The 23,618-nt window shown below is 37.7% G+C and overlaps 2 protein-coding genes across 43 annotated transcripts in view; one reads left to right on the top strand and one right to left on the bottom strand.

Moving 5' to 3' along the window:
- The window catches only part of Raph1 (Ras association (RalGDS/AF-6) and pleckstrin homology domains 1), a 115,034-nt gene that overhangs the window by 78,073 nt on the left and 13,343 nt on the right, over nucleotides 1-23,618 (top strand). For 4 of the 7 annotated variants that reach the window (XM_046463043.2, XM_046463042.2, XM_046463041.2 and 1 more), the window contains 4 exons: nucleotides 132-230; nucleotides 2,671-2,791; nucleotides 4,862-5,004; nucleotides 7,610-15,351. In XM_046463043.2, the coding sequence (XP_046318999.1) occupies nucleotides 132-230; nucleotides 2,671-2,791; nucleotides 4,862-5,004; nucleotides 7,610-9,643 (2,397 nt within the window). In that variant the 3' untranslated portion in view covers nucleotides 9,644-15,351. The other 3 variants (XM_058578165.1, XM_046463047.2, XM_046463046.2) reach the window with 3 other exon arrangements.
- The window catches only part of Abi2 (abl interactor 2), a 122,377-nt gene continuing 115,061 nt past the window's right edge, over nucleotides 16,303-23,618 (bottom strand). For 35 of the 36 annotated variants that reach the window (XM_058578193.1, XM_058578197.1, XM_058578195.1 and 32 more), the window contains one exon: nucleotides 16,303-20,921. In XM_058578193.1, the coding sequence (XP_058434176.1) occupies nucleotides 20,746-20,921 (176 nt within the window). In that variant the 3' untranslated portion in view covers nucleotides 16,303-20,745. The remainder of the gene's footprint in view (nucleotides 20,922-23,618) is intronic. The other variant, XM_058578190.1, reaches the window with a different exon arrangement.

Here is a 23,618-nt window from a genome sequence, read left to right as displayed (position 1 = left end):
GTAGTGTTGAGGATCGAATCCAGTGCCTCATACATGCAAGGCATGTGCTCTACCACTGAGTTACAATCCCAGCCTGGTTTTCTTGAGTTCTGTAAAAGACTTTGTTGTATTTTTTTCCTTCAATCTTGCAGCACCCACAAATCCAGAAGAAATCTCAGTACATCAAATACCTTTGTTGTGATGATGTGAGGACTCTACACCAGTGGGTCAACGGGATCCGCATTGCAAAGGTATATTTCCTTTTGGTTTGATGATGGAATAATGAAGCATTTCATGATGTGCTTTTTATTGTCATGACAGTTATTCTGATTGTTTCATGTTGATTTTGCCAGCATCTAGTTTCCTCAGGTCTAAAGTTTGATGCTTTAAGTGTTTCCTTTTAACTTGGTTATTGGGATGAACTTTTAGCAGTTGACATCCATGAAATAGTACTGCTGATGGTAAAAGCTTAGGTAGCATCAAAGTGACTTGTTTTGGCTTTGGAGAACATATTATACGATTCTTATGCAAGCAGAGTTTAGCAAACTGAATTAAGTAATGATCATTTACTATCCAGATATGGAGCACATTTCTGAATAGTGCTGAGGATCTGACCCTAGATCAAGAACTTGGGAACATTCATGATAAAGGAAACTGGGAATAAAAAGAACTTAATATCATAAAGTCTACAGCAAGCCTAAAACCAACATCATAGTCAGTGGGGAAAACTGAAAGCATTTTCTTTAAAATCCAGAACAAGACAAGGGTGTTCATTCTCACCACTCCTATTCAATATAATACTAGAAATTTAGCCAGTGCAAGTGGGCAAGAAAAGGAAATAAAAGGGATAAGAATAAGAAAGCAAGAAGTCCAATTACCACTGTTTGCAAATTATATCATCCTACACTTGGAAGATCCAGAAAGCTCCACCAGAAGACTGCTAAAGCTAATAAACATATTTAGCAAAGTAGCAGGTTATAAAATCAACATAAACCAAAAATGAACTTGCTAAAAAGAAGTCAGGAAAACAGTCCCATTTACATTAGCCTAAAAAAAGATGAAATACCTAGGAATAAATCTAACCAATCAGGTGAAATACCTCTACCTACTATAGAATATTGAAGAAATAAATTGAAAAAGACACAAGAAGACGGAAATGCTTCCCATATTCATGGATAGGCAGAATTAATATTGCTTAAATGACCATTTTACCAAAAACAATATTCAGATTCCATGCAATCCCCATTAAATACCACTGACATTCTTCACAGAACTAGAAAAGACAGTCCTAAAAGTCATTTTGGAAAAACAAATGACCAAGGAATAGCCAAAAACAATTCTAAGCCAAAAAAGCAATGCTATAAGCATCACAATACCTGTCTTCAAATTATACTACAGAGCTATAATAACAAAAACTGCATGGTATTGGATAAAAACAGACACATAAACCAGTGGAACAGAATAGAAGACACAAAGACAAACCCATACAGATATAGTAAAAAACATATATTGGAGGGTGGGGAAGGTGCATGTAGGCAGGAAAGATGGTAGGATGAGATGGGCATCATTACCCTAGGTACATGTATGACTGCATATATGGTGTGATGCTACATTGTGTAAAACCACTGAAATGAAAAGTTGTGCTGTATCTGTGTACAATGAATCAAAATGCATTCTGCTGTCATATATACCTAATTAAATAAATTTTAAAAAACATACTTTGGAGAAAAGACTGCCTTTTAAACAATGGTGCTGGGAAAACTGGATATCCATATGTAGAAAGAGGATACTAGATCCTTATCTTCATTTTGCACAAAAATCAAACAAATGGATCAGAGACCTAGAAATTAAACCAGAAACTATGACCTCTAAAGCTCGTTAGAATAATAATGAGTTAATTAATGGCATCAAATTAAAAAGCTTTTGTGAAGAGAGAATGGGAGAAAACCTTTGCTAGCTACTCTTCTGACAATATCGAAAATATATAAAGAACTCAAAAAACTTAACCTTCAAACCAAATAATCCAATTAATAAATGGGCAGTTGAACTAAACAGACATTTCTCAAAAGAAGAAATACGAATGACCAACAAATATATGAAAAAAAATATTCAATACTGGGGAATAATACTGTCCCAATTATATTGTTATATTGTGTGCACACATGCATACTAATAATGAATCTCACTATTATGTACAATTATGCACCAATAAATGTGGAATAAAATAATTGGGGGTGAAAAAATATTTATATCTATAGTAAACATAACCTGTATCCACTGTTGATATCTTGCTGGCCTTCTACAAATGAGAAAAAATAAGAATAAGTTATTATTTGCTAATATTAAGACAATGGAAGCTGGATGTGGTAGCACACACCTGTAATCCCAGCATCTCGGGAGGCTGAGACGGGAGGATCCCAAGTTCAAAGCCAGCCTCAGCAAAATCGAGGTGCTAAGCAATTAAGTGAGACCCTGTCTCTAAATAAAATACAAAATAGGGCTGAGGATGAGGCTCAATAGTCAAGTTCCCCTGAGTTCAATCTCTGGTACTCAAAAAAGAAAAAGACTATGGAGTATTTTATATATTAAAACAAACTATGAATCAATAAAATGTGCTTCCCTTTCCTCCCTCATCCTGTTATTCCTTGCCTCATAAAACTCAGATGTCATAATTTACTGTCTTCTGTTTAGTATGGGAAGCAGCTCTACATGAACTATCAAGAAGCTTTGAAGAGGACTGAATCAGCTTATGATTGGACTTCCTTATCCAGTTCCAGCATTAAATCAGGATCCAGTTCTTCTAGCATCCCAGGTAGTTCAGAATGCCTGAAGGCACTATCTTTACTACTAGTATGAAGTCTTTATATTGAAACTGATAGTAGACCTGGTAACTTGAACTTTATTCTTAAAAACCAGAGCCACTCCTAATTTCCAAATTATAATCCATAGAGACTTTTTTTTTTTTAATGTACAGGGGGCAATATCACAGACTAGTTCACAAATGTATTTGAAATGGACAGTCAGTATATAGATTTCTAAAGCCAAGAGTTTTATTATTTATGTTTATGAAAGTTTATTCAAAACTTACATGCTACTGAAATGTATGCAATAAAGTTGCTTTGAGGAGTCTTTACTCAGAATTCATGAGGAAGCTGTCTTCCTTCCACACAAGTTTTCTTCCATTTCAGTGGAATGGAAATACCTGGAACTAGTTCTGAATTATAGTTAAGGAAACCATTTAAGTCATCAAACTTACCAGGACTTTCATAGGACATCAGTGATCCTCAAAGGGGGCTTTCAGACTCCCACATTCTTGAAGCAAGTATGCTGTGTTCCATCTTAAGATAATGCTACTGCCCTTTCAGATGTTCCCAGAATGGTGTTCATGTCACCTAAAGGCAGATTTTTTCATTGTTCATTGATTTTAAAACTGTATGACTTGATTTCATCTTTAAATAACTAAAAACAAATTTAGAATGTGTTTTTACACAGGTTGTTGTGTCTATGTATGTATGTATGTACATATCCTACATAGACAGAACTAGGATAGGTACATACATAGTGTCTACTGAGAGAACCTAGAAGCAGTGGAGACCTCAGTAATAAAGAGAATACCCAAAACCTAGACCTTGTTTTGAAATACCATCACTGAGAAAAAATGGAACCAGGGCTTTTGGACAAACAGTCAATCCTAGGGTTATATCAGAGCATATACAAGGTGAAGCTAGAGCATCTTATAAGGCCTGAAAGTAAAAAGTACTCAAACATGATGAGAGTATGTCAGAGAGGCTCAGGAGCCAACCTGAAACTCCAGTAGCCAAAGCTGAAACAATTTGAACAGTATAATATGCGATGTAGTATCGGATATAACCCAAATTACAGAACAAATAAATATTCATGAGTCCATACTAATATAAATAATTTATTGAATAAATAAACAAGGAAGAACAGGCTAGAGGGAGCCTCGCATTCAGGGATGATAAATAAGGCTAAACAAGTGTATTTTTTAAATCATACTGCTTATAGTTGTACCTTATGGATAGCATCTTATTTTATTTTTCACTTTTTATTGGTGGGTAGCATTTTCTGGGGGTGGGGAGGGTACCAGGGATTGAACTCAGGGGACTACTGAGCCACATCCCAGCCCTATTTTATAGTTCTTATTTAGCAACATGGTCTAATTGATTTGCTTAGTGCCTCACTTTCACTGAGGGTAACTTCATCCAGAGGAGTTTGGGTTTTAGGGATTGAACCCAGGGGCATTTTGCCACTGAGTCACATTTTCAGCCCTTTAAAATTTTATTTTGAAAGAGGATCTTGCTGAGTTGCCTAGGGTCTTGCCCGGTTGTTGAGCCTGATTATTCAGCCCAGATATCAGTTAGAGACACACTGTTTTCACAGCCGGTTCCCACTAGGCTCTGTTCCTCACTCCCAGACCTGGAGGTCAGGCCCCAGCATGGCTGCTTCCCATTAGAACCAATACCTCTAGTATTGTTCATTACTAGCAAAAAGGAAGTGATTATCAAATATAGGTCGGAATTCATAGGTTGTAACTCCACGATGGCCTGAACATGATGGAGTGTTTGGGAGTTACTTGTTTGGGAGTTGATTTCATGCAAGACAGAGTGTTAGGATAACCCGTAATGTTATATGACTCTTATTACCTGTCTCCCGTGGTGGACTATTTAAAAAGCATTGAGATTTCCTATTAACCATAGGATAAGGAAAATTTTCTAATGGGAAATACTGTGTTTATAATGAATGAGTGAAATTTTTATTGTTCTACATAGCAGGTGACTTTGGATAAAAGATCTAAATGTAAATATTCATGCTTCAGAATACTGACTGGTTTAATTTTACTTCTTAAAACTATTTAAAACAGAGTCTCAGTCAAATCACTCTAATCAGTCTGATAGTGGAGTTTCTGATACTCAGCCAGCTGGACACATTCGTTCCCAGAGCATAGTGAGCTCCATCTTCTCTGAAGCCTGGAAACGAGGTACTCAGTTGGAAGAATCCAGCAAGGTAACACATGAGTTTTAATTTACAAAAAAAAAAAAATATATATGGTATACTATGGGTTTAAATTATGATCTTAATTCATTTATTAGGAATCTTATTTGGCACTATTTCAGTCTTTTTTCTTAGATATCCAGTCTTCATTGTAAGGGGAGAAACCATTTCAGAAAACCTGTGATTTACTTTTCCTTGGAAATTGGGTCTAATAACCTAAAATCTGAAAACAAGGGAAAAAAATTTGGCAGTTTATTAATTCCTTTATTAGTGACTCAAAATTATAAGATAAAGCAATTTCCTCCTTTCTACCTTTAACCAATTGAATGGAGCAAGACCATGCAGTAAAGAGTAGATGCTTACAGTTATTTCTTTATTCATTATTTATTTTATCCAGGCTCATTTATCTTTCCTTTTCTTTTATGGCCTTTGGCATTTCTGTGGGCATTGATGAATTTTCTCAAATTGTGCTTTACATGGGAGACTAAATTCAAATCAATCAGTCTCCTTTTAAAATTTTGTATTCCTGAACTTTGCATGCTAGATGTTTCAGTGACACTGAAGAATGAGTATAATTATTGCAAGTCTCTAATACTTATAAAAATAGTGAGGTTCTTGAGCTCAGTTGAAAGACACTATAGTCCTCCATCAAGTAGCCTCTGTAGACAAGGACATGTGTGGCTGGAGTTGCAGTTTCAGTATGAAGAATGTGCTCCAATTTTGAAGGACATGGCATCCGTGACTGGACTACTTCATTTTTACCCAGTAATCATTTTTATTTTTTATTGTTTGGGTCTGAGTCACTTACATAAGTACATTCACAAATAAGAATTAAACGAACATTTAAATTTATTCTTTATTAGAACAAATTTGTTCCTGAATTTGCATATGTTGTCCAGTGTGGTGGTGAAGCATTTTCCTTCAGAAATGCATATTTGAGAATTGGTTCTAATGACCTAAATTCTCAAAACACTTGATAGTTTAACTCCCTTATCAGACACTTTTAAGTAACCCTCTCCCCCTTCCCCCCTTAATAATTTGGATACTCTAAACACATACTAGGAAGCTGGTTTACATAATTAAGATGTCAGCAGAAAAATCCCTTGCCTTACCCAATAATTAGTGTTAAGATCCATGTGCATTTTAAGTTATAACTACCTAATTGTTTCATTTATGACCAAAGAAACCAGAGGTTCAAGTGCTCTGTAATTACAAAGTCCATCGTTGCACAGTAGAGCTTCAGAAAGAGATGACCCTGCTGTGCAGTAGTTTCAGTTTGTTTTGAGTCTTGATGCTTCTCTGAGTTTCTTCTCCTGTTACCTCAGTCTCAGGTGCCACATGAGAAGGCCAGCACAGCTAAGGTCTGCGACCCCTGAAGCAGCCAAGACAGGGTCAAGTTAAGGTCAGGGGCTATTCTCTGGAAGCACATTAACCTGAGTGTCTCCTGTAACCAGATCTTACAAACTAATGCTTTCATTTTGATGTATAATTTTTAAAGAAACGTGAGTGTTCTGATTGGCATTAGAACTCAGCCCTATAATGAGCCTTCTAGTCCACTAACCTTACCCATTCTTGATGCCAGTTAGATGTCATTCATAATTGAAAACAAAGGATTTATTCCTTTTCATCAGCTTGTTCAGAGAGCCTAAAGGATGTACCCAAAGTTATTACACCAAGGGTCCTTCCTTTCCTCTTTTCAAAAGTATTTGAACCAGTCATGTGTGATTATCTCCATGAAGTAACTGACCCAGTACAGGCATTTCAGCAATGCCAAGAGCCACCCAGGTGACCTGATTGATAGGTTATTGGTAGTTTCTAGCTCCTGTTTCTTGATTCATTTCTTTCACTCTAGCATTCCCAAGTTCCCTCTCATTATCTTTGTGATATTTTTATGATCTTTTGTTTTAATGTTTACAAAGCATTTCTTTATGTATTTTCCAGTAAAACAAATGTAAAGAATGCCCCCCTTTACCTGCATTGCTGGACTTCTGTGCATGTTGGATGCAAGTGTCTCACATGCACACAAGTGTGTGTGGAGCGCATTCCTTCCTGTGTGACTGTGCACGCCTGCTGAGCATTCTCATACTCTCACGGGTCAGCTTACTAGCATCAGAAAGCCATCCTCATTCCTCTGGAGGCCCTCCATCAGCATCCCCAGCCCAGTTATGGCATCTGCTTGATGTGGGTGCAGTCATGGACTGAAAGGTGAATTTGAGCCATCACAACCCCTTGCCAGGGGCAGGGAGGAGCCAGTGCAGAGAGGCTTCCCAGACAGTTCCCACTGAGGGCAGGGTGTGTGCAAGTCACACAGCCAAGGTCTGAAATCACACATCCTGTCACCTGCCAAGTGGCTTTTGCAGCAGGAAATCTTTCCTAGACTGGAAGCTCTAGCTGTTTGAAGAATACTTCTGGGGGAAACAGATTTTCTCTGTCCTTGCTGCCAGGGTGTCAGATTTTAGTCTTCCTGACATTGTCCATATAATCACCAACTGCTGCATCCTTTTCATGCATGTCCCAGATTCCTTGCTTTTTAGGTTTACACAATCAAAGCTTACCTCTGTAACTGTTGTGTTTGTTGTTTTTCTCTCTCCCTCCTCCCTTTTTATACTCCTTTTAGGCCAGAATGGAATCTGTGAATCGGCCTTACACTTCACTTATGCCCCCTTTATCCCCACAAACCAAAATAGTCACTCCCTACACTGCTTCACAGCCTTCACCTCCTCTGCCTCCTCCCCCTCCTCCACCCCCTCCTCCACCCCCACCTCCTCCTCCACCCCCTCCTCCACTCCCTAGCCAGTCTGCCCCATCTGCAGGCTCCTCTGCCACAATGTTTGTCAAGTACAGCACAATCACCAGGCTGCAGAATGCAGCTCAGCATTCAGGGCCCCTGTTTAAGCCCCCACTGCCCCCCGTGGTGCAGTCTCTGCCCTTAGCCTCACAGTCAGTCAAGCCTCAGATCCTGGTGCCCCCGAGTGGAGTTGTTCCACCACCCCCGCCCCCTCCTCCACCCCCGACCCCTGGTTCAGCTATGGCCCAGCTAAAGCCAGCACCATGTGCCCCATCCCTTCCACAGTTCAACCCCCCTCCTCCTCCACTGAAGATTCATCAAGTTCAACATGTTACTCAGGTGGCTCCTCCCACACCCCCACCAGCTCCTCCCATCCCTGCAGTCCTGCCTCCTCAAGCGCCCCCTAAGCCCATCGTGACCATCCCTGCACCAGCCAGCACCAAGACTGTGCCCCCAGTTATGACACAAGCTGCACCACCTACCCCTGCTCCTCCAATTCCTCCAGCAAAAAAGCAGGCAGTGTTCCCTATTTCTCACGTTCTGCCCTCTGTGTCTGCTCCCATCCCAGCTCCAACTCCAGCTCCAGTCCCCCCACCCACACTGCCCAAGCAGCAGAGCTTCTGTGCAAAGCCCCCTCCCCCACCACTGTCTCCAGTGCCCTCCATGGTGAAGCAGATGGCCAGCCAGTTCCCACCCCCTCCAACACCTCCCCCTGTGGAATCTCAGCCCTTAAAGCCTATTCCAGCAAACCTCACTCCACAGTCCCCTCCTGCTGTGAAAGCAAAACCCAAGTGGCAGCCCAGCTCCATCCCTGCTCCTTCTCCTGATTTTCCTCCTCCCCCTCCTGAAAGCAGCCTGGTGTTTCCTCCACCACCTCCACCCCCACCCCCACCACCACCTCCACCAGCCCCGGCCCCAGCCCCACCACCAGTGACACCCACAGCTTCTCCTACCCCTGACAAAGGTGGATCTCCAGGCAAAAAGCCCAGTAAGATGTCCAGCCCTGGGGGAAAGAAACCACCCCCTACCCCACAGCGCAACTCCAGCATTAAATCCAGCACTTGTGCAGAGCACCCTGAGCCTAAGAGACCCTCCGTAGACAGTCTAGTCAGCAAGTTTGCACCACCAACAGAATCAGGGTCTCCCATCAAGGAGACCCCACTCCCTCCTGCAGCACCCCCCAAACCTGGAAAACTACATCTTTCTGGAGTTAGCCTTCCCAGTGTTCTCCAACAAGGGTGTGTGTCGGCAAAACCCTCTGTTCTGAGTGGGCGTGCAAAGGACTCTGTAGTGGAATTTCCTTCTCCTCCATCTGATTCTGATTTTCCACCCCCTCCACCTGAAATTGAGCTTCCTCCGCCCCCCATCGAGATTCCAGCAGTATTCTCTGGAAACACCTCTCCAAAAGTGGCAGTTGTTAATCCTCAACCACAGCCATGGTCTAAAGCATCAGTGAAGAAGGCCCCTCCACCTACACGACCCAAAAGGAACGACAGCACCCGCCTCACTCAAGCAGAGATCTCTGAGCAGCCAACAATGGCCACAGTTGTGCCACAAGTGCCCACCTCTCCCAAATCCAGCCTTAGCGTCCAGCCTGGATTCCTGGCCGACCTCAACAGGACACTGCAACGGAAATCCATTACTCGGCATGGCTCGCTGTCGTCCTCTCGCATGTCCAGAGCAGAACCCACAGCCACCATGGATGATATGGCATTGCCCCCACCACCCCCCGAACTGCTCTCTGATCAACAGAAGGCCAGTTATGGAGGCAGTCATATCTCGGGCTATGCAACATTGCGCAGAGGTCCCCCTCCAGCGCCCCCCAAAAGAGACCAGAACACTAAGCTCTCTAGAGACTGGTAGCCACCACAGGACTTTATATATTTCATGCTATCTGTAATCAGTTCTACAATCAGCTCACCTGATCCTCTGTGAATTCAGGTGCTCAGAGCCTCCTGGTATGATGATGATGTTATTCAGGTAGTGTTCAGCTGTATGTGTGTGTACGTGTGCATGTACACACATAGCTATACAGAAGTGTGTGTGTATATATATGTATGTGTATGTGTATAGAAAGAGAAAACCAAGAATGGTTCTATTTATTCCTTTCTTCTCCCACTCTGAAATGAAGTTCATGCATTTTGGATGGAAGAGGCATGGAAGGAGATAGAGTTCTGTCTCATATAATTTCTTTTTGTCTATCATGTGGATTGGACCAAAACTTCTAATTGCTTATTTAGAAGGTATTTTATAAGTGTCTGTCCATGTGCAACCTATTTGTGCATGTTGTGTATTATATAATTAAGGAATAGATGTATAATGTGCTCTTTCTCAGTTTGAGAAAACAACCAGAATGTGTGATATTATCTACAGGGCTTTTGTGTTTGTTTTTTCCCCAGTTGAAGTTACAGCTGCTTGACTGACATTTCACTATTACACATTAAGGGGCACTTTAAATCAGGAAAATCTTTTAGCTTCATAGAACAGGTAAATAGTTCATCAGGGGGAAATTTTCACAGATATTGTCTATGTGGTTGTGCATAGAAAGTAAATCCATGGCATAACCAAATCATTCTAGTTGTAGTACTCCTGCAGTAATTCCACTCAACATCTAGGACGTGTTCTCTCACAGGTAAGCTCTTTGCCTACAATACATGGATACTTTTTTAATGCTACAGTGCTGGGTAGTTTTGAGTGTTTTTCTGAAGCTTTGTCAACTTGACTTCATGATCCTTGCTTTGATTTATTGTGAAAATGTCTAGCACAATCTCTCTGTAATGCACTTTCCCAGTATGTCTTTGGATCACCAGTTAACCTTTTTAAGTGTGTTCTTTATAGGTAGATGTCAATATCTGTAGCCAAGTGGTATATGAAATATACACATCCTGTGCTCGATATGGTGCATCATTACAAAAAAACAAAATCACTTCTGAAACACCCATCTTTTTAATGTATTGCTTTTAAGGTGAGGTGAGAAAAGAGAACAAAACTGGGCCCTCTATAAGTGTTATATATGGGTTACAATATATAATACAAAAGAGAATCCTTTAGATATGGAACTGTTGTGGAGGGAAAGAAAATAAATGAGGTTTTTGATAAGTGACATCCATAGCTGGTCCTGGTTGTAGAGACTGTTCAGGTTACCAGGTGTTCTGATGAAGTAGTACAGTGACATTACATATCATGTATGTGCAGTTCGGTATAACATGGAATCATTGCTCTGGGGATGATACACTATACTTCTGTATGCTTCACACTATCCTTCTATATACTTTCTGTACATTTTTCCTTGGTACATGAGAGAAATATGTACTGTCTCATCAGTTTTTGGTCATAAAATGCAATCTTAGAGCTGCTTTTAAACAGAATAGAAACTGGCCAGCCCAGCAATTATAAATGAATACATCTTGTAATGAAAGTCTATGCCTGTTGGAAGGATTACCAGTGAAAACTACAGAAATCTTTTGGCAGTGCCCCACAAGGAGAAAGTGATGCTGGGGAATTGAGGCAAAGTGAAACTAAAGTTACACTATATGTGAAGGTATCACTGTAACCCTCCAAGAAAGAACTGCATCATAATTGAGTAGCTGGCACCTCTCCATTGCCACATCTCCGGGATATTGTTCAGTATATTCACGTGGTTATGGAGCAATAAGAATACATACCATTGTGCATTTCTTAAAAGTCTTTCTTCTTTAAAATATATTTTTTGATCTTTCAAATTATTCAGAAGTTTTGTGTGCTTGACATACTTATGAAGTGACCTTCATCTGCACTGTTAATGTAAGCACGCACAATTTGGGTTACTTTTGAGTACTGATTGCCAAGCTCCACTGTGACTCCAGCGAAGTAATTTCCCAGTCTTCTACTGCTGCTTTATATTCTAAGGATCACCCACAATTTGTAGGGTAATGGAGCTATTAAGACTATGAATCCAGTTGTCTAAGTATTCATCCTGAGGGTTTTGTTTTTGTGGGTTTTTGTTTTTAAGGAAGGTAGATGGACAACTTCAACTTTCTTTGAGGGGAAAATAATGTACCTCCAATCTTCTTTCACCCATGATTTGAGCCCTAAAACAGTCTTTGTTTATTCATTGTGTAATTTCTTATTTCCATCCTATAACAGCCATCCTAAACCACTGCTGTTGGTCTGTTTTCTTTGAAGAGCAGACATCATTGAGCACTGGTGATGGCAAGAAGAGATCAGGGCCAGAGCATCTCTATCCCTAGTCCGCTGGCCGGCCAGCCGACTAACTACAGACTTTTCCTGTGTATTTCTCCCAAGATGGAAGTAGCTACCAATCAAAAACAAAAGAAAAAACCTTTACATGTCATACAACTGAATCAAAAGACCTCTAAGTAACACTTAATTTTTCTAGTATTTTACTCCCTAGTTTTCTTTAACTTGGTTTTTGTTAGGATGATGTTAGGGACCAAGGGAGGTTCAGGTTTTATTCCCCTGAGACTACTCTATTTTTGAAGCTCTTCTCTCTGGTGTGTTCATGTAAAACACCTACTGCCAGATGACACTAGGACTGTGCCTTTTTCCACTGCCTTCTGCTCTGCAGCTCCAGCCCTACATGGCTTTCTTCAGGCCAATGAAGGCCATGGATGGCTGACTTGCCTGTATTAAGAGCCAGTGCAGGCAAGCTCTACCTGCTCCTGGGGTAGGTGCAAACAGGTGCCTATTAGAGCCAGTGATTTCCTTAATTGAGACATCCTTAACTTTTGCTATAGACAGTTTCAGAATTGGATCACTCTATGTTTAAAAGTTTTGGCACCAACTCTGAAGGACAATAGAACCTTGCTCATTTAATTAACAACTTACTTCAGGTTCATAGGTTGGAATATAAACAGACTATTCTGTATTGAATTTTATCAGCTTGGCTTTTACTACTCAAAAACCTAGATTTATATATTACCCCCCTTAACTGCTGTAATTCTCCTATAGATAAGTGGGTATCTAGAAACAATAAACTTAACTGCAAACCAGACTTTTAAAATTCGGGACTTTTTAAAATAAGATATCTAAATCTTAAGCTATAGAAATGAATATTTTCATCAGAAAATTTCAAGCAAATATTGTAAACATGATGGTGTTTTACAGTCCTCTAAAATCAAGGTGCTCCTGCCCATGAACAGCCTATCTTGCAAAGGGCTGTGCAGTATCTTGGGTCCCTTGTCTGTACATGTTTACCATGAAAAACAATGCTAAGTTCATCAAGAAATTCAAAATTGAGAGGTTTAATTCCAGTAAGGTGACAGTTCTGAGATCAAGATTAATAGAAACTGTATATCCATTTGAAGTTTCAAAAGCTGCTATTCTAGAAGACTGCTGCTAATAGCTGTGTCAAGGATATAAGGTTATAAATTAGCTTGTAAAATGTTTGAGGTTATGGTGTGGATTGGTTTGATTTTGGTTATCCATCCCACGGAACCCTTTGTTACCTCTGCTCCTCAACCCAGAACAAGTTTTATGTTACAAAACACAAGGTAATTTTTAAACAAGAAACCTATTCCTGTTTTTGTATATTACCAAATGTTTTCATGTGCTCTCAGAACTAACATTTTAACTAATGTAACCTGCAGATTTTATTTAGACCAATTGAATCTGTATACCTGTGATTATAGGTGTGTTGACTCACTCTCAGTAAAATGGCTGTATATCTCATGAGAAAATTTCTTTTAAAAAAAGTCCCTGTAGATTGCAAATACAGCTTTACACCATTTTATAAAGCATGGTATCCCTAACCTGATAGGAATATGTGACCTCACAAAGTTGACATTTGATCCAAAGAGAAATAAATGCAAGAAGAACAGAATTAAATATTCAACTAATTAAATATTCAACTATCTTGTTGCTTTTAAGCCCCAAAAGAACATTTCTACACCTTTACCATTCTAAAGCTAAAAAATAAAAAAGTGCTCAGTTGTTATGGTCCTTAAAAGATCTATATGTAAAAGAAATCTGAAATACAGCAGAAGAATAAACTTGTTCAATTAAAAATAAGCAAAATACCTGATAAATACTTGAACAGGAAAAATGATGGGTTTGCTCTTTCCTTGTTTGAATAAATCATTCCGAAAACTATTTACTGTAATTGATCCCCAGTGCCTTGAACTCTTTGGGAGGAATAGCATTTAAAACAAAAACCCAGGAAGCAAGCTTTGAGGTGCTAATGAAAGCCAAGGAAGGTAACCCTAGATTTGGCAAAAATGGAAAAAAGTGAGTTTCACAAGAGATGGCTTTATCTATCTACCTAAACGGGGAATGGCTGCTTTCTACCAAAGAAGTTTGAAGAAATGAATTGAGTTAGGATGATGATGAACACTACATAATTAAAGATGGCCAAGTTCAGAAGCATATTGGTCACGGGTGGCTATTAACACCAAGCGCACATGATTGTTAGGGCCTCAGCCTCCTCTTAGGCACTAAAACATGTCTGCAGTACTTGTGGGAGGGCTCTATGTTTTGGAAACTATCCATTGCTTGTTAAATTTATTATACCCTAATGCCAAAAACTGCTGTTTTTTTTTCATGATTCCCCATCTCCTTTTTTTTATTTGTAAATAATCCCTCCTAGAAAATAAGCATCAACTGGAATGTTTCAAATGATTCTGCTTAATTTTGTTGTCAGCCACTAGTGAGTAATTCTTAGAGATGTATGTTTAAGGTGAAATATCATTAGCTTGTGCTAAGTGTTGTAAAAACATTGTTTACTGTTCTGAAGGCAAATTGCACATATATTTAACTGGGATTGCTCCCTCCCCTCCCTGTTTCTTTAAAGAAGAGTTAAGACTTATACGCTGACTTTAGGCAGTGTGAGCTTTGCCATAAGTACATTGTAGAAATATACTTTTTTAGAGCATGAAAAAAAAATGACAAAAGGGATTACATTATAAAGTACTGATTAGAGGACATTATTCAGAGGATTATGCACAACTCGGTAAAGATGAAGTTAACAAAGATGTTTCTTTTAGCTTTGTTGAGATTTTCTTCTGCATAAATGTATGCTCTCATTTCATTATGTGCCTTGCTCCCTGATTGTGCAAAACTATTATATATATATATATATATATATATAAAATATATAAGAGGTATATTCAGTACTACTGAGGATGTTTTTGTTCTACTGGATTAAGTTATTTTCCAAATTACTCTTACCAGTTATTGTCAGTAAACTATTGTAATGGTTTAGGACAATAGTCATACAGTCAGTGTAAATTTGTTTTTCCAGTTACATGTTTGCATCATGTCAGCTTACCCAGTCCTTAATTAAAAAAAAAAAAGTATGTAAGTATATATATATAAAAGAAAGACCCATGTAAACACGGGGACTTTTGAGTGTTTGTGGATCGGCACCATTAAGAATCTGGTTTTGGTTTCTATGTCAAGGAACCCCCAAAATAAGCTGTACAGTAAGAACAAATTAAGTGTGAAGGTGAATTAAGTTTGATATGTTCAATTTAATAGTTTATATCAATAGACTGAGGGAGCTTTGGCTATGAATATGCTAGTAGTAATTAACCGATAACTTTTTTTTCTTTAAATAAAGTACAACTAGGTGTAAACTAATACACAAGGGGATTTTTTTTCCAAAACTTTGGAATCACAATGATGTGTTGGACTGCCACACTGAGGTATACGTAAATGTATACATGTTTACGTGTCACTATCATTTACCAAACTAGGACAAAAATAAAAACAATTGAAGACACCCCCCCTTCGTTCACCACCATCATACTGGTTGTGGAAGGAAGCAGCATTCATTGTACAAGGGACAGAGGGTGACAAGACATGAAACAAACAGCATCCACCCCCACCCAGTGCCCAGATTCACAGCAGTTTAACCAAAAGTTAATTCCAGGTAACCCAGGAGTCGTCAAATAATAGGATAATTAACAAAAGACTGGATACTGAACATCTTTTGAGACAAGGTTGTTCACATGCAGAAAACGTCCTGAGAATCAAGAGAAACTTTTATTGAAAATCCTCCTTTGAAATGTAAATGCATTGGTTGGGTATTCCAGTTCTTCACATTCTTCCACATAACTTAATGACTTTCAAAAGATAAAGAATGAAAAGGGAGATGGCCTTCAAGGCAGGAAAAATTCAAGCATTCTTGGGTATCTTAGAAAAAAACTTTGTGCCCACTGTTTCTCAAATACATCACTAGAAAATTTTTTAGGTCAATCTGGTTATCTGGGGTCTTGGCTAACTGCCATCACACCTATGACCAATCTGCAATTTTCAGTCAACCCTGTGTTTGAAAGAATTTTATAGTAGCAGAATTTAGATGTATTCTGGGGAAAAACAGTTCAATATCTTGAGCAGCTGTCTTGGAAATATGCTTTGGAAAGCTCAAACTTGTGTAAGATTCAGTATTTTAAATACCTGATGTCTAAGACTGGTAATAAAAAAGTAACTCCTTTGATCAGAACAACAGCAAGGTCCTCAACACTTAGATACCACCTTAGAAAGAAGAAAATGATTTACATAAACAATTTCACAAGACATTTGAATATACTTTGTGATTTTATTTAGGTCAAATTCTTAGTACACAGCAATAATTAATTCCAAATACAATTAAAAAATTAAAAAGTGAATGTAGCCCCAGTCACCTGGAGGTGGTTTAATGGCACACACACACAACAATTACTGGCAACAGACTGCTCCCTCAAATTTCCTGAATGGTTTTTACTTAACACTACCAACTCTCTGGGAGCTAAAAAGTACAACTGGCCAGATCACAAATTGTTTACATTCTTTTTGTAAATCATTTTGTTAAGAAAAAAGGTACATGGACACAAAATATGATAAAAACTGCTTTTCCATAGAATTCTGAAGTTGCAAAAGAGGTTTCATTTTAATGTGAAAATAAGCTTTTTGTTGTGTTTTTATTACAAAAAACCTTAAGATATTTAGCAAGGATCATTTATACACACACAGCTAGGCCCTGTCATTTCACTTGTAATTTTTAAATAGAGATTCGCAATGAAACAAAGATCAGCATAAAGTAAACTTAAAGGTATGAGCTCAATGCTTCCATTTAATAACTTTTATAAGGCTCTCTTAAATAAGGCTGTTTTGCTGTGCTGTGCTCCTGCCAGTGTTGAACTAATATAATGTGTTTTTGCTACATACACCTTATGGAAAAGAGTGTTTATACTGAGTGTAGTTTTAGAAGGGGTAATTTTTTTTTTTCACTAAGGTTGCACTTAATATACTCCTTTAAACAGTCTGAATACTCTGATGGTTATTTACCAAAACATGGCATATAATTTCAAGTATATTCCTGAAAACATCAAGTAGAAGTCTTAATTGTTAAAGAAAAATACAGCACATTTAATTAAGACAGTTGTGGTGCAGTGGAAAGAGTACTGGGCATTGATTGAGTCAGGAACTCAAATCTGAAACAAAGAATCTAATAACCTCATTAGTCAAATGAGACTGAACCAAAAATTTTAAAAGCTCATCTAGCTCTAAATTTCTGTGATTCTAAAGTAAATTATGTGAGGGAATTACCACCTTAACACCAATCAGGAGTTTCTGGCCAAAGTTCAGAAGTGAACAGATCCCAATTCTTTCCAAATGCCTGGCAGTCACCTGCCAACTCCTCCAACCCTTTTCAAAGGTAAAGGTGGCCTTCAGGACATGCCATGCTCTCTCCAAGAGGAGAAAAGGTAATAAAAGGTAAAAGAACGGACCTGCTAAAAGAAAATGAGAAAAGATAAAAGCAAACTACCATCATTTTTGATGCCTCCCAAACAGAAAAACCTTTATCACCTTTAGTCAATATCAAATGCTAAGGAGCACAGCTACATTTACAGATAATCACTGTAAAGATGCATAAAACATTCTCTCTAGCTGGATAGCAAACAGCAATGGAAGGAAAGAAAAGGGGGGATGAAAATGTCACACCCAGTGATTTAGAAACATAGCAAAATTAGCAGTCCCTTACCAGCCCCAATGTGGGAACAGCAGGTACCTCTGAGGAAGACAGACGGAAGTAGCCAAAAGAGGGAAATACTGAATGAGAAAAAAGGTTTATACTTATTCCAAACACACAGCAGGCTAATGAATCTCCCAGGACTAGATTTTTAAAAACTGGCACTATTTTCTGTTTCCAATTTATTGTCTTAGCCACAAAATCAAAAGTAAAAATGTTTATGATCACTCATATGTCCTTGTGGACTTTCAAATATTAATACCAATTAAAACCAAAAAAAAAAAATTTTAAACCCAACTATTCAGTCCTCTTCTTGAAGGGAAAAAGGGGGAGTGGCCACACAATCAAGAAAATCTGGAGAGAAGACCATCATATTAGATTCCTGCTATCCTGATAAAATGGTTGCTTATTGGTGAGCAAATTTCAGACTTGGGTCATCTTTGCTATAATAGCAATACATCTTTGCAGCATACAAAGATTTCATGAATTCATCTGAAATTCCTAGTAACAACCACCTTTAAGTTTATAAAAATGATACATGGGGAAACTTACAATAAAACAGGAAATACTACCCTTATAGACTATTAATAGCATGCAATCTATGTAATATTACATACATTAAAAGTCTCCAATAACTGTAGGCCTGGCTCATTATTTCATTGTATCCTTTCAAGACAAACTAGAATTTGAAACTACAAAACTTTAATATGCAAAAAAATCCAACAAGTATTGTTTATAAAACAAAAAGTCACATACACAAGTACTAAATGATATAGAAAAAATAAATCAGCTAACCATGAATTTCCCCCCACTACAGATCTTAATATAGGATTTCACCAGTATCTTCTGTACTCCCCAACCAGCAGGAGCAGGCCATCTGCATCCCTCTGACTCCACCAGTTCTGCTTTCTGTAGTTGCCTTTGTATCTCTAGTAGTGGTGAGCTTATGGGAACTGTTTGTTGAATTTCAAAACACACTCTGCCTTATTAATCCACTAAACTTCTCAGCCAAAAATTACTTTAAGTGATAATTAGAACAACTAATTTCAAAGGTTTTCCTATTTATGCACCAGTACTAAGAAGAGTTTGACCTATCCAAATATAGAGTTTTGTTTGGGTCCATAAGGATAGGAGGACATTCAGGGCCATTACACCATGAAGGAAAATGGAGTAAGACATGTTAAGATGACCTCACAAAAACCACAAAGTGGAATGTGTATGAGAGGCAAGATAATAAAGCTAAGTCCAAAGTATTGGGGAAAATCTAAAATCAAAATAGCCAAGATGTGATTTAAAAAAAAAATTAAAACAAAATCTTGGTAAGGAAACACTGTAACTGAGTCTCAGTTAAATGGTGAAGTCATATGCTCAGATAACAGACTTACAGGTGGAATATTAACTTCCACCTATGCCATCAGTATTTCCTCACACATTATTATACTTGTTCATTTTTCAGCCAAGTTTTTATATCGGTAATACCCATCATGTTCGTTCCCTACATTTGAAATACATGCAACTATTGTCTCTCCCTTTTCACCCAACTTTGCTGGAACTTATCCAGCAAAGCTCTATTCTGGCCAAGTCAGTGGACTAAGAAGAACCCACAATGGTGGCTTTGGGCCTGACTATAAACTGGTTCATCCCATCACAGTATTCACCTACTGAGCAGCACCCCTTCTGGATTTTTTTTTTTTAACTATTTCTGATGCTGATTACAAAAGTGATGATTGAAGTCATGGAACCTTTAAACTTCACTGGGTGAAGCTCTAATTATTATACAGATAGGGGAAAACATTCATTAGTTTCTCTTGAAGTTATACTGATGTTTATCAGTGTGACTGAATCAGTATTTTGGCTTATTAATCTTGTTCTACTATATTCTTAGTCTGAAATAGAAGGTTCAAATTCTTACTAAGAAGAGCTACTTCAGAGTCCAATGACAAAATCAGGTGAGGATTTACCTTTTCTAGAGCTCAGTGAGAAAATGACAACAGAAACTAACAGTGGCCATTAGTAATGTTCAGAGAGCATAGTAGCAGCCTTTTATTCTACTCCCAACTGCTATTCTCTTCAAACACACACACACACAGAAAAAAAAATTTTTTTCTAAGTCTCAAAGAAGGAATAAGTAATAGTTGGTCTAACCTCCACAATCCTACTCCTTGAAACAGCACCTAAGGTGAGGGTTCAGGATCCCTGTTTCTACAGGGCAGTTCCATCAGAGCCTTAGGAACCTACAGGTCGAACTTCACACACCAAACTCAGCTTATGAACCCCCTCTACTACATTTCACATCAGGGCACACTGGCCATCAGCAGGAATGCAGTCTCATGCAGCAGCACACTAAAACTGGGAATTGTTAACCACCCTCAAAATGTATGGAGACTTTCACATTTCATCATCCTTATAGTCTACAAACAAACATGATCAGATGCAACTGAGTTCAGCATTAAGTCATCTAGTATACTCAAGTGCTGAGAGAATGCAGAATTTACAGTGTTATAGAGGAAAAAAGCCATCTGAAACAATTGTAAAAATAGTTAATTGTGGTATTTAAATATTCCCTCCTCTTTATACAAGTGGAAGAATGTGAGGGGTTAGGGTACCCGCTGGGCCATGGGGTTAACCCCTTAGCACAGGCAATGATGAATATCCAATGCCACAGATTCTGCAGGAAGGAAACCCCAAGGGTGTACAGTATTCCTGAGAAAGATCACAGATTTTTTCCTGAACCAGTCTTAATCTGACTTTTGATTTATTCAGAAATGGTCACCTTATTTCAATCCAGACAGCTCAGCATAGTATAAATGATGTGTATAGAAAGATCCATTTTTTCAGACTTGTCTTGGTTTTTTGTTTTTGTTTTAATACTGGGGGATGAACTAAAAAAAATAAAATAAGTAGTTTTTATCATTTGTATCCTTCATTCTATTTCACTGGAGGGAAATCCCCAGGGCCTCCGGATATTCTGGAAGACCTGACTATTTCTGTGAGGGAAGCACAGCCCTGCTGAGCTTTACTCAGAATAATGCATGATAGACTCAACATAATTCCCAGGAAAGAGCCCAGTCACTCCATTCATAACTCCCTCATACCAACCATCGTCATTCTTCTTGATGACATAAATAATGGCTCCTTCCTGAAAGGACAGCTCATCTTCTTTGTCTTTTGTATAATCATAAATTGCCACAACTAGGAGAGAGAAAAAAAAAAAAAACACGATATAAAAGAATACTATTCCTAGAAAGAGCCAAATAAGCAAACATGGTGACACAAACATATACCAAAATTTACAGTTTTCTATGTAATAAACAGTCCTATGCAATGGAATCCAATTTTCTAGGAAAGTTATGTAATTAGGACAAATGGCAAAAAGCAAAACCAAAAAAATTCCATCACAGATAGTCAAACCTTATTCTTTAACAGTCTATACAAAAGTACCTCATTGAAGAGAGAATCTTATCATGCAAAATGGCTATTCATTTGTGTTTGTCTGAGATACATATTATGTTTTTTAAAAAGCATTAAAATGATACTAATGCAATCTGATACAATATAAGAATCAAGTAAGACACAAGACAAACTAAGGGAATATCAATTTTGTCTCCTTTCTGAAGTCAGGCCAATTCATGGAATAAAATAGGGACTGTAGTCTCATAAGTCAAATGCATGAATAATAGGAGTCTATGTATACTGTCTATATATTCATTAAAAACATATACTACAGGAGGCTGGGGCTGTAGCTCAGTGGTACAGTGCTTGCCTCACATGTATGAGGCACTGGATTTAATCCTCAGCACCACATAAAAATAAACAAAGATATTATGTCCATGTACAATTTTTAAAAAATTGCTACATTATGTCACTAATATATCCAGAATATTCGTCTTTAAAGTGCTAAGAGAAACAAGATACCTATAGGTTCTCCTGTGATTTTCATTGCTAAGTCACTTGGTAACTGGGCCTTTCAACCACTGTCTCAGATAATAACTGTTTCCTAATATGACACCTACATCAACAGTTTAGTTAAATTGGGATACCTTAAAACTTACTTAGCTCTACTTGAAGCGCTACTTAATTTTTGTTCCAACCTCTTCATCCCCTCTACCTTTTTTTAATACCAAACCTTCAATGAACTCTCCATCATTTTCAGAAATATGTATTGACTTTGTTATTTTCTCATGTAACCTTATTCCTCACATAAATAAATGAGAAACAGAAACCAGAACAGGGACTTTAGATATAATGCAACTTGCCCCATTTAAAGAAAATTTATGTTTCTGGCTTGCCTTAATAAAAATTAAATGGCTTCCTTAATCTGTGAATATATTTTGTTATTATGATATATTTAGGACTTCAAGAAATAATTTACATGGGCCTGACTTGGAAGAGTTCAGTCTGTATTTCTCAAAATATAACCAAACACCTACACACAGTTAACTAAAACTACATGATACAGATTAACTATATGTAAGAGAATAGGAGTACTGTTCAGTATTGGCAGTCAAGCTAATATCTTCTAGCATTTTTAAAAGGAAAAATATTCTTCATGCTTACAGAAGTGCAAACCCACCAAAAAATAATTCAGAAGAGAATAAAAAGGCTACTTCAACATAGTAGAAATGTAAAGTTATTAAGCTCTATGTGCATCCATCTTCTTCAATAAAATGTAGAAACTGGAATAGATAAAATTCATTGAATATGACTGCAGAGACTGTTTATAGTGATATAGAGTTAACATCTTTAAACTGTTAGATGAAGGGGTGGGGATCAAAATAAGTGATCAAAATTTTGAAGTTAATGGTTATTTTTTTCATCAAAGGGAGGGGTGCTGGGATGTAGCTCAGTGATAGAGTGCTTGGCTAGCATGTGTGAGGGCCTAAGCTTGATCCCCAGTAACATAATATAGATAAATAAATAAATAAAACTTTTTTTAAAAGCCTGCTTAAAAATATTCATTTTTAGCTGGCACAATGGCACATGCCTATAATCCTAACAACTGGGAAGGCTGAGGCAGGATGACTCCAAATTCAAGGCCAGCCTCAGAAATTTAGCAAGACCCTACCTTGAAATAAAAGTGTTTGGGGGTTATAGTTCAGTGGTAAAGCACCCCTGGGTTAAATCCCCAGTACATGCACCCAAAATTCATTTTCCCTCGAGGGAAAGATAAGCACCAGTAGTTTACTTCATTTACTTCTTCATAAAGCTATTCATCAAAAGGAAAATAGATCTGATTTGGTGCAAAAGACTTAAAATAATGAAGGAACAGACATTATTACCCTATAATACAAGTATGATTATACTAATGGTGTCAAAATGCATTCTACTGTCATGTATAATCAGAACAAATTAATTTTTTTAAAAAATAAATACATAAAAAATAAAATAACTAAGGAGGCAAGTATTAAATATATATACCAAGATTCAAAACACTGATGTTGATGTTCAAAAATGTAAAATCTGTCTAGATTTTATTTAGCCTGGAAAAATAGTTTTTGCAGTCATGAGGAAATTCTAATAAATATTTTCCATTATGCATGTGTATTAGCATCACAATCACAATGGGAATTTAAGAAGTACTTTTGAGAAAAAAAATTTTTAAGAAAACGTTAAATATTTGGTTTCTATATAGCTATGAAAGAAACACAGAAGAGCTAATGGTGTCCATGTCGCTTCTCCCAACATTTCTGTTAATGTGAAAATATATTCTAAATTCCAAAATACAGCTGTTCAAATTTAGCATTTCAGTTGAAGGCACTCTAAAAATATTTTGAAGTCTATAAGTAAGCAAAACTTCTTAGCTTAACACATTAAGTCCCAACTTTTCAATTCTGTAAATTTTTCAATAAAACTGACACAGGTACGTTAAAATAGGTTGGAATTCATAAT

The sequence above is a fragment of the Marmota monax genome, unplaced genomic scaffold (assembly GCF_021218885.2).
Source record: "Marmota monax isolate L192 unplaced genomic scaffold, Marmota_monax_Labrador192_F-V1.1 WCK01_AAM20220418_F8-fsc00095, whole genome shotgun sequence".
Taxonomy (NCBI): Eukaryota; Metazoa; Chordata; class Mammalia; order Rodentia; family Sciuridae; genus Marmota; species Marmota monax.
The sequence above is the reverse complement of the archived record's forward strand: the minus strand, read 5'-3'. Positions and strand labels throughout refer to the sequence as shown.